This window comes from Rhinolophus ferrumequinum, chromosome 6 (genome assembly GCF_004115265.2).
Source record: "Rhinolophus ferrumequinum isolate MPI-CBG mRhiFer1 chromosome 6, mRhiFer1_v1.p, whole genome shotgun sequence".
Taxonomy (NCBI): Eukaryota; Metazoa; Chordata; class Mammalia; order Chiroptera; family Rhinolophidae; genus Rhinolophus; species Rhinolophus ferrumequinum.
In genome coordinates, this window is record NC_046289.1 from 82,256,532 (window position 1) to 82,268,679 (window position 12,148).

At 41.4% G+C, this 12,148-nt stretch overlaps 1 protein-coding gene across 10 annotated transcripts in view; it reads left to right on the forward strand.

Moving 5' to 3' along the window:
• NPAS3 (neuronal PAS domain protein 3) overlaps nucleotides 1-12,148 on the forward strand; it is an 848,147-nt gene that overhangs the window by 818,167 nt on the left and 17,832 nt on the right. For all 10 annotated transcript variants that reach the window (XM_033109513.1, XM_033109503.1, XM_033109504.1 and 7 more), the window contains 2 exons: nucleotides 2,543-2,736; nucleotides 7,098-7,204. In XM_033109513.1, coding sequence (XP_032965404.1) covers nucleotides 2,543-2,736; nucleotides 7,098-7,204 — 301 coding nt within the window. The remainder of the gene's footprint in view (nucleotides 1-2,542; nucleotides 2,737-7,097; nucleotides 7,205-12,148) is intronic.

Below are 12,148 nucleotides of genomic sequence, written 5' to 3' on the forward strand. Positions count from 1 at the left end.
AACCTGTATTTGAGGCTCTTTTCTTCCATTTCCAAACCAGGTGACTCTGGGCAGGGATTGAACTAAAAAATGAAAGGGATAGGATCTAAAATAGACTCTCCCAAATTTCTTCCAAATATTTAAAGGATTATAAAATTTCATAATTAATTTATTAGGTTTTGGTCAAGCTTAAATTAATAATTGCTCCTTATCATTCAGCTGATATTTTTAAAGGTGAATAGAATCATAATAAAATTTGTGGACTTCTTTACAATTCAGAAAGTGTTCACCTCCATTATCTACTTTGGTCTTCATAACGTAACTACAGAATAGTTGTTATCCCCACTTCACAGAAAAGGAAACTGAGATGAGGAGGGGTTGAGTGACTGGTCCAGGGTATCAAAATCAGAAAGTGACAAATCCAGAGCCCTACTTGACCCAACTTTGACCCCTAGTGACATCTCAGTGGCCACAGGCAAAGCTGGAGCCTGGAAGCTGGATGTATCTGACATACAGACAGCTCACTCCTGTAGCTTGTCTGCCTTCCCAAAATGTTTTCTAGCCCAGGTACCTATAAATCGCTTTAGAATACAATACCGACCGGGCATTTATTTAGCATATCATTTCTGACTGTGTATTTTCCTGAGCATTTATAGATCTGCATTTTGCCAAGAAGCTGAGTGTTCCAGATAAAACAAGACAGATAATGATAAATGAGCATCTATGTAAGCCTCGCTGGGAGGAGGGCCAGGACTGTTAACACCCCTCCTGTGAAGTTAATCCCATTTCTTTTAGCTATTTCTTTATTAGTTAATGAGGTCTTGCAAAAAAATGTGTGTCTGTGATGGTGTTTTAGCATTCTTGCCTCTAGGAACATTTTCAAATATTCATAAAGTAGCTCATCTGACCAAAGCTTAAAGCACAGGTGCATTAAGTATGAATTTAGTTAACTTCAAATGTGGGTGGTCGAAAAACTGCTCCTGAAATAACCTAAATAATCCTCCTCATTGGCGTTTCCAGATCAGCAGCTCTGGGTGCCAATGTGAAGGGGACAGGGCAGGGGTATGATTTAGAACAGCCAGGACTCTGAAGGGCAGCCCGTACGCTTTGATCCTGCTTCCTGATCCTGCTTCCTGACAGCAGTGTGGCTCGCTTTGGGAAAACGGAATAATTTAAGGGAAACAAAAAAGAAATGAAAAGGGAATGACCAGTCAAGCCCCTAAGAAGGAGAAGACACTGGATCTTACTGCTCCTAGGAGGCCAGAGATCCACTTCCCACTTCGGTTCCTTATGGCAAAAGATGGTTTGGTGCTCAGGGATGCGTTTGGAAAGGCAAACCAAATGTGGAAACTCAGCTACGAAACTGAGCTTCAGGGTCCAACGAATCACAGCGATTACCTCTATGACCTGGTTTTGGAGGGCTCCCGCACACACACCATAGCAGGGTACCGGTACTAGGAACACAGCTCGAGTACACACACACGCGCGCACACACACACACACACACACACACACACACACACACACACTGTTGTCTCCAAACCCCCCACACCACGCCCCACACTCACATGATTTCCATCATCTTGAATCACAGCCACACAAATCCCTCCCACTTTCCACCCTTTCCTGGTTTTGTTTCCCCAAAACGTCATTTAACAAAGTTGACGCTCTGGCTCTTTTTCTATATGCAGCTTATAAGCAAAGGAACTTTTTCAAGAGACGTCTTTGTAAAAATAATACCATGTAAAATGTGTGAGGATGATGAACCTATTTTGTTTGGCTCTCGGTGACCTGGACTAGCTATTATATATTTTGGCCAAGAAACCGAAAATTATAACCCCAGGTTCTCCTTCCTGTTTCTGCACAAGTAACCAAAATAAGCGACCAAAATAGAGTGAGTCTTCCTAACCCTACTTTAGTAGGAAGTTAAGGAATCAATGAAGGGAAAGTCCACTGACCTTCAACCCCATGGACACTGCAAAAACTCACGGTACTACTGGTAACTCAGAGCTGACTAACATGAACTATCTGTGCTCGAAAGGGACCATTTGTGTCATTGCCACTGAGTCTTTGGTTGAGTGGAGTCTTTGGCCGGTTGCAATGTCAACCTCCAAATGAAGGCAACTCTGAGCCACACTTCGGAAAGAAGATGGCCGTGTAATCCCACGTGGGGCAGATTTGGAGAGAGACCAACATCCTCCAATAGTAACAAGGGCTAATAATGCAAATGTTTTTTTTTGCAGCTCAGGGCTCAACTTTACGGTCATTTTATCTGGTTATGAACTTCCTCTAAATGTAAAAAAAAAAAACAAAACACGAAGTCCTGAAAAATAGCCGTAATATAGCATAGTAATAATATTGCCTTGAGAAATGCTCAGAGTATAATATTTCTCTTTTGCCGCTTGCCTTGAGGACACTGAGGGCACTTTGACAGCCATTATGATTACAGAAGATACAAGATGAGGTTGGATGTGCCAGATGTAATTTTGCATTTCTCAAAAGAAACTCTGTTACATCCCAGATGTATATTTGACCGTGTCCTGTACTTTCTGTTCTATGACAGGTGATTCACATAACCGGCCGGCTACGACTGCGGGTGTCACTGTCCCATGGGAGGACTGTCCCCAGCCAAATCATGGGTCTTGTGGTCGTGGCACATGCCTTGCCTCCCCCTACAATCAATGAAGTCAGAATCGACTGCCATATGTTCGTCACTCGAGTAAATATGGACCTCAATATCATTTACTGTGAAAATAGGTACTTGGTTTTTGTTTCCATTTGCCCTGCTGTATGTTGCACATTGGTGAGGGTTGGTGTTTTCAGCAGGCTGAAGGATTTTACTCTCCCAATGAGGCTCATTATAAATCCTGATGGTACTTTTAATGGCTGCTGGGACTGACACCAAACATGCTTTTTATTTAAAATTTACATTGCTAGCCAGATTTAGGTTATGAACAACAATGGAATGAATCGGGATACCCAGACATCTATACGTGTTATAAGTAAGGCCCATTTTGGCCAAGAACCCATGGAGAGAGCAGGGCTGAGATGTTACTGGCAAAATGATGCAGTGAAGCGTATCTCGTGATGCCTCAGCCAGACTGTCTTGCTGACGGCTACAGATGGTCAGCGTTCATATAGGCGTTAAGCACGTTGCCTTAGTCAGCTTGGGCTGCTATAACAAATTACCATAAACTGGGCGGCCTAAACAACAGACATGCATTTCTCATCGTTCTGGAGGCTGGCAAGGCCAAGGTCAAGGTGCAGGCTGATTAGATTCCTAGTGAGAGCCCTCTTTCTGGCTTACAGATGGCTGCCTTCTCTTGTGTCCTCACACAGGGGAGAGAGAGTGCTGTGGTCTCTTCTTCTTATAAGGACACAAATCCCATCACAGGGGCTCTATCCCTGTCACTCACTAAACTCAATTACCTCCCAAAGGCCCTACCTCCTAATTCCATCACCTTGGGGAGAAGGGCTAAAATATATGAATTTGGGGGAAACACATTCAGGCCATAACACATACAGAGAACCGATGAGAATTTGAGCCCCCCAGAGGGAAAAAAAAGGACAAAAAAGAAATTGCATCAGGATTCTAATCCTGATATGTAGGTCACCAGACTGGTCTGGGGCTTTCTACACGTACATTAAATAAAACTTCGTAATTCTCACTTTTATAAATTAAAAAAAAAAAAAAGATGACTCATTGTATAAATGACTTGGCAGTCCTTCTCAGGACTGAGCTTTTATAAAAGGACTTTTTAGCCTTTGGTTAAAAGTTCACTTTTTCTATTAAGCACAAAGCAAGGGACAAGGAAATGGGACAATGCCCCTTCAGACCTTTCACCTAGAAGTCACCAGCCCATCATCAGACTAATTTAAAGAGGAGAGAATCATGGGATGGGAGGAGAGAGGTAGAAAGGAGCTGCACACGTGCCAGCTGTTGAAGGAAGCCGTGGCGATACTAACCGTCCCCAGGTGCCACAGGAAGAATTACTGAGAACCTGAGATGTTGCTTTTGTGGCACAGATTGTTGTCAGGTGTGAATACAATATATGTTCACTGAGCCCTGTGAGTGCCTGTGGAGGAAAAATGAAATAGCAGAATAGTGAGTTGACTTCTCCAGGGCCTAGCCAAGAGGAAAACAGAAAGCGTCTGAGTTCAGTCCAGGTGTGGAGACCGAGTTAGAAATGCCTACCATTTCCAGTCAGAGTTTGATTCAGAGGAAAGAATTCACCAGTGGGAGAAGACACCGACCCGAACTATTAAGTTCAGTGGGGTAGAAGACATCATGAACCTGTCACTGTTATTTAATAAGTAACTCTAAATCTACTTTTCAAATTTTGGTGGTATTTATTAAAATTTTTATAATCGTAACTGGCAATGTCTAAGATGTTCTGGAATGGCCACAGAATATTGAGAAAGCCCGTTAACCAGAGTGATTAGCTAGAGCTGGCAAGTAATAATAAAGATAGCTAATATTTATTAAACACTTACTACACACTTGGCAATGTGTGAAGTTCTTTATATGTATCGTCTCAAACTTCCAGACTGTTCTGTGAGGTAGGTCTCCATCACCCTCAGGCAATTTCCACTTTGAGAGAAAGGTTAAGGGACTTAACCAGAGGCCAGGATTTAATCCCAAATCTACCAGATTCATAAACCGTGCTGACAAATCCTGTGGGGTCTGCCTGCATTCCTTGTTTCATATTTTTCTTCAGAAGTCAGGCTAAATAGTAAGGAATTGGTCAAAATAACCACTGAGAAGGACCCTTCATACATGTGTACCCATGAAAAACACAATTATAGCCCACAAATCTGTTTATTCTGATTTAAAACGTAGAATGCTGGGAGGGGCGGGGTGCGCAAGGCGGTGGGCAGGTAGCAAGTCAAAGGACGAACTATTATTTCATTCCATGAAAACATATGTCAGCTCCCTTGATTTAGATTTACCACCAATCCTTCCAAAAAGAAAAAAAAAAAGAAAAAAAAAGGAGGCTCGTCTTATTTACCTAACGATTACCCGGTGATTGTCCTAGCCCCAAACCATCACTTAATTTTCATTCCTGTGATCACAGATTAATTCTTTTCTCGCACTCCATGGACCTGAGTGCCTTATGGTGCCACTCTAGTAATTGAGATCATTTTCTGTGACCCACTTTCAACTTCTTTTCCTTCCCATTTAAAAAATAAATAAATAAAAGTTGTCCACAACCCTGTATTAGCCAATACAATACAGCATTATTTCCCACCTGTCAATGACAGTAATTATTAAAAAAGACCTGTGTGAAAGGTAACTGCATATTTGCTCTAAGGGAAAAGCACGCCATGAGCCAGATGCTATGCTATGAAATGAACAAATGTTCATTTCTTTCATTAATCCCCTCACAACCTCTTAGGCTGTTTTACAGGTAAGGAAACTGAGGTTCAGAGTAGAAGATGCCATCAGGGTTCTGATTGTGACAGAGGTCATCAGACTGGTGTGGGGCTTCCAGCACACATAGTAAGAGGTCTTTGAACACTGAGCCGGTCAGGTTCACCACGGTAATATAATAGCTCCAGTACTGAGAAGTGCTTCAATCCTTTGGAAGGATTTCCTTCAAATAGAGAATAAACTAAAGAAATATTTTCCCTAAGGAACAAAGTGGCTTTTTCCCGGGGTTTATTGTTTAATTAGGGAATTACTAACTAGAAACGAAAGCCAATCCTTGACTCTGCCGACCGTCCCTCTCCCCAGTGTTCCCTAGGACAGCCTCCGGCAAGGCTGACATCTAATGCTTTCAGAGGAGCTGGCAAATTTCAAAAACACCAATGAGGGCCTTTTCATGACATCCTTGTTCCCTCTTTTGCAGAAAGGGGGTGTAAACTGTGCTGGAAAAGCAGCTAATAGTTTCAGGAAAACACCAACTAATCTGTTTTGTATCAGAAAACCATGGAATCCAGAGAAAATAGTCCTTTTTATTGCCCCATTTAGTCTTATCTTACCAAGAATTCTAGTTTGGCCAAAAAATATGATTTGTATTGCTAGATATTGAGAAATTCACTCACGGGGTAGTATATTTTAATTATACTCCATATTATCCTGCTTTTGTTTTGTTTCTGATTTCCCTGCCTTGGGAATCAGGTTTAACTCTCCAGCAGTGATCTCATGGGTTTCTTGAACGCGTCGTTTCTAAAGCTTCACTTCATAGTTGAATATATCATAAGCCATAAACCATGAAAAGCACAGGGACATTAAAGAGAATAAATTAAACAAAAGACATTTTATTTTGGACTGACCAAAAGGAATCTGCACTTGGACAGGGAGAAGGATAATAAGCATTTTGACGTGTTTGTATAAACCAGGCAGATTCTCCAACATGTTTTCCAATTTTTGTTCTATTTTCCTGCACTGCTGCCTGAGGACACTGACGTCTGGACAATCAATGACAGAGGCTTATACACACACACATGTAATGTCCAGCACAAGCCTGGAAGAGCTGCTGAAATGGTTTAAAAGTTTCTGTGTGGAGTCTACCACAAAGTACCAGTTAAAAGGGCCAGGAGTGAAAGCTGAGCTCCCAAATGACTGAGACTAAAAAAGAGAATACCCCCAGGCATCTGTATGTCTCAGCATTTAAATTATATCCCTTGAAATGCCAATTTGGACTTTGTGCCAAGAAGCAGTTGAAGCCTTTTTTCGTAGAAAATATCCAATAGAAGACCAATCTGTTTAAATGAAAGGTGTCTCTAATCACTTGGTATAAACATAACGTGTTTTTATTTTATTGTGTAACCTTGAGTTATCTTAGCCTCTAATGAAGATCTTGCATTGTTACTGATTCTCAATAATTGCATGGAATTATGTTGTCTACATGTGTATTCTGATGCCAAAAAAGAAAAGAAAAACCTATCTAATTATTTAAACACAATTGTTTGATCTAGCACATTTCCTACTTTTGAAAACGTCTGTTGAACATTAAAGAAATCATCTCATGTATAAAAGGTTTTCCCTCATAATGCCAGGTCCTCCCGGGTACCCTGGTGTAATGAAAATTGTCAGTAGATATGTTTCTGAGTCATTTGACAGTTTCTATATTTTCCCCTCTTCTGAGTTTGCATCTGTGTCCTTCTCATTGCAGGATCAGTGATTATATGGATCTGAGCCCTGTAGACATTGTGGGGAAGAGATGCTACCACTTCATCCACGCCGAGGACGTCGAGGGCATCAGGCACAGTCACTTGGACTGTAAGTACCTCCCATGTGTTGGAACAACCCGGCTGGTTTCCTCTCTCTCTGATGCTTGTTTGGTTTCAATGCCGATTTCTCCATGTCTCCTGTGTACATTTGAGATGACTTGTCGGCATGCGGTGAGAAAAAGTGAGACATAAATCACTTCAACTTGTGTCGGAATTAGATTGAAAGTTGGACCTCAGGCCCAGAGAAATTGCTGGATCTTTAGGCGCTCACCCAAGGGTTTCGTGGTCTCTTTTGCTCTGTCCCATAAAGTGATGGGGGAACCTTTATCTGAAGTGTTTTCCTGACCCTTTCATTTTCTGGAGAGCAACTTCCACTCTGAAATTTGTGGTCTCAGTTTCAAAATATACATGGGAGAAGTCAAGTTCAAATAGGCCCGCGCCTATAAAAATGCCTTCTTGACGAGCTACACAACGGAGGGGAGAGGGAAGCCCAGTAGCAGAGGCAGAGCATAGGGTGTGGACACAGCAGCTCTCAAAGGTGTTGTCTTCTCACTGTAGTCTGGAAAGAGGGTTATTCAGAGGAACAGGTACCTCCATCTCCCAACTCCGGAGAGAGGAAAACTAATCTCAACTCTTTGAGTCTGGTTCCCAGCACCTGACCTGCAGGCTGACCTCCAAGGTACATTTTGTGGCATTTAGGCAAAGCAGAACTAGCAGTGATCTGGCTGGGCCCAAGCAGTAACTGGCACACCAGCATCCTCAAGCAATTTTTCCTCATCGGACTCAGCTGGGCTGTTCATGCCATGCATGCGAGGGGTTTGACAGTCTCATAAGGCGAGAGACACAGATCTTGGGGACCTCTTAGGAAGGGGCTGCCTTCTTTCAACCAGAGGGCCTTTCTATGACTATTCCTTAGACTCTTCCTAAAAGATGAGGGCCCTACCAGCTATATTCCTAGAAGGTTCTAAACTCTAGTTTTAAATACATGCAACATGCCATACATGAGATGATACAGCTTGAAGTTGAAGCTTTTATGCAGTAAAACCAGCCAGATGGCCTTTGCGTTTTCTTCCTCTCCAGAAGTCTCTCCTTTCTGGCCATGGCTGAGGAGAGCTGTTTCAGGGCTTTCTTTTGCAGTTGTTTGCTCATTTTAAACCCAGATCTTCAAAAGCATAATAGAGAGACAGTAAGCTAGCCAAAGTCTCAAAGTGGGAGCATGTTGTACTGTGTTTTTAACCCTGCATTAGCAACAATGACATGGGGCCAAGTTCAGTGTCAGATTTTATATATGTCATGTCTCTGGGAAAAGCCTGCTTGCAAGGCTGCTCTCTGACAGGTTCTATGCCCAGCACGGAGTGTGTGCCTTGGTATTGTACACCAGGGATGTAGGGGACACACTTGTTGCTTTGAATGAATGGGAGTTGTGTATCATAGCAGCAGATGGCTCTTCAATTAATTGGGGGAAAAAATGATGCTGTTCCCCGACAAGAAACATCAGGTTCTTTGTAGCTGGGAATTTAGAGAAAATGGAGAAAAATCAGAATCGTTAGAGGAAACTATGAATATATTTTTGGACCAATACATGTCAGAGATCCAGACTTTAAAAATGAATTTATGGTTTGTAGGACACTGTCATAGACCTTGTGTGTGGGGAAAGAGGGGTGCTTTTTCATTTGGGACTCTTAATTGAGGTCTAAATTCAGAAACCTGATGCTGACAAAAAGAACTTTGTCATCCTCAGTTATTATTTGGAAAACATCATGCTATCTCTCTGAGATTTGATTTACAGCTTGAAGAAACACAATTCCTCGGGAACAGTGAGCTGGGGCATTTTATTTCTTCCCATAAAGCAAAGGTCTCCAACAAAATATGTTTGATGCCATTCTTTCCGATCTACTTTTATCTCGTTTTCGGTAACCAGAATAATTTGAGAGTGCTGAAAATAAACAACTCCTCCATTCACTATTGTGCTAGTCTCCTAATTTTTCTGGGATCTTGCCAGCTAATAAACAGAGAAGGTCTGCTTTCAAATTCTGTGATTTTTTTCATTACTTGATATTGACATACTGGCTATTGCTTTATGATTTAGCCTGCTAACAATGATTGAGTTCACTCTTTCAACTCATACACATGACTTCCAATTTTAAGTTCTTTTAATAACCTTAAACACATGAAAAACAAATAGAATGAGCTGATAATTCTGCACAGTAAAATACACTTCACATATTTAGCTATCACGCTGCGGAATAACTCCACAATGTCAAGTAGCACACAATTAGTAAAACTGTAGGGGGAGGAAAAGGAGTGTTTTGATCCTGAAGAATTTTGATCCTAATCAGATTGAAATTTCAACATTCTTGTAGTGCTTAATATCTTCAATCACACACACACACACACACACGCAAAATCAAACTGATGCCAATGTCAGTTTTTGCATTCTGTGACTGAAATAAAATGCTAAAATATACAAATGCACCTTGCTTTGTACAACAAACATTAACATCATTATAAAGTAAGATTGAGTCTAAAATTGTGTGATGGAATGTCCCATGTTTACCTACTTCTCCAACCAAAGCCAGCCCAGTAACAAAATGACAGAGCATGTAATAAGTCTTGGTTGTGTAAACATTGGCAGAACAGGCAAAAAGCCAGCACAGCATCTTGCTTGTCCAAAGCCCTAGGCTATTACTGAAGGATGCCTCAACTGTGCCTTCTTGGCAGGAGAAGGTCATGGTGACATAGCGTCAGCTCAAGAATAAGATAGAATTCTAAAACAAAGGGATGGTTAAAAAATAAACTGCATTAACTATTTAGCTTTTCTTCCTAGAGCTATTGGCACAATTCCTGGTTCTGTCCATGAAAGACAGTTTTTAGTCATCTGATAATATTTCTGATACTTTGATATCTGTCTTGTGCTTCCGTGTATGGATAAAACTTAAAAAAAAAAAAACAAGACTCAATAGTCTTTGATAACTCCAAATGCTATCTTTATCACATATCTTTTTCATAGCATAGGCATCTGCAAATCCTTAGATGAACTTGTCTCCAGAATAAGAAAAGGAAAAGGAATCTTAGATGCACCAGCATTTGACAACTTTGATAAATTGAACCAAGAACTTGGGACTGTCTATTCTACTATTAGGTTAGCACAGGACCCTTGGTTGTTCACTGGATTCAACATAAAGAATCACATTATCTGTACTAACATGGTGGGTTAGTGAAATTAGTGGTATTCTAAAACCAAGGGAGTTTGGGGTCCTCTTTTTTCACACTGTGAGCAAAAACCTCGGTGATTTTTTTTCATTAGGTCACCTCACTGGAGTCATTGAACCCAATTTCATTGATTCTTCAGGCCAAATTGACCAAATCAACATGTCGAGATTTGAATTTGAAGCCACTCGTATTAGTAATTATTTGAGCATCTTTGCCTGCCATCTTGCAGTTTTCCATTGCTCAGGAGGTATTGACCTCAAGATGACCAGTCATGTCTCCCTAGAGTCACCCCCTCCAGTTACCTAGAGCATCTGTGTCCCTCTTGAATATGAATGGAGCAGCGCAACCATCTGCTTGTAGCCTGAAAAATAGAAGGGCAAACCGCAAATGCTAAACCAAACAGAAACATTCTCTGCATTTCTCTTTAGTCCCTTTTAATCCAGTCTTTTGTCTGCAGAAGATGCTGAGTTTGTCTTGAGATACCCCTAGGGTTCTTCCCTGGTCAAATCAGCAATGAATCTCCAAAACCTGGAAAGAGTGGCCTGAGGGAAAACTTCCTTTCCCTTTATAAAGTTGTGCTTCACCAGCAAGGCTCCAGGCTCTGGAGCTGTGGGACTTTAGAGAAAAGAAGCCAGAGAGGATAGAAGGGGTGGCAGTTTTCCCTTCCTCGAACCATGCAGGATAAGGAAACTCTGGAAGACTTATTTCAGAAAGAGAGAAGGACTTCCAGCTTGTCTATAATGTCATGTAGATTTAAAAAGCATGGTCAGCCCAGTACAGTTGGAGGATATTAAAACAACAACAACAACAAAAAAAAAAACAGTAGCCTAAGTGTTTATTTCTTAATTACTAAATTCTATACTTCCTAGTAAAACTAATACACAGCTACCTGGCATAATGCATTCCATGCTGTTTTGTATCAATAACCCCTACACTTTCCTCCTGGAGGCGTCTCATCGCCAATGCAAGCTGACTGCTTAATGCAGGACTAATTAGTATATCCCCTTCCAGTCTGCAGGCCCTCCATTGCAATTCCTTCCCAGCTCATTTTTTTCTACAACGGAGCATCAATCAAAGTAAGTGCCCTGCCTGCCTAGGAAACACAAGATGTCCTCCATGCATTTGTCATCTGCCACACAAACAAAAGGGGAATTTAATTGTTGATTTGGATATGCAGCCATTGCACTCAGTAAAGGAAGCTGAGAATGAAGGGAGAAGGAAAGGTATCAAGTTTGATGGGTGGGCTAAATGCACGTAGCACAGGGGACTCTCTTCTTCTGATCTTATCCTTTTTCAGGGCTGTCTTCAGAGATTTAGCTGCAACCTAATCATTGGCTGGATTTCTTTCCCAAAGCAAATGAGGTTTTTTTCCTCTTCTTCCATATAAATATGAGAATTCCCATGAAAGGAAATGCATGTAACAGTTACCACGTCTGACTTCTTTCAAAAGCCAAGTCAGCCCAAATCGTGTGCCTGTCCACTAACTAAAAAGACTATCTCACAGAGACAAAATAAAGGTTTTTATGCAGGAATGCATTAGTATTATTTTATGTCTTTTTTGAGGGGGCTTGGAGGACGAAAGGCAAATGCTGATTTCACCTTTTCAAGCCCAAGGACAGGCAAACACAGAGAACAGAGACCAGCAAGGACCTCACCACCAGCTGAGTGTCCCTGCTCCAGTGTATTCCAGAAATGCAGAATTTCAGGCTTACTGAATCCGAATCTCCGGTTAATAAGATTCCCTAGTTGACTCAATCCATGTTAAAGCTTCAGAAGTACT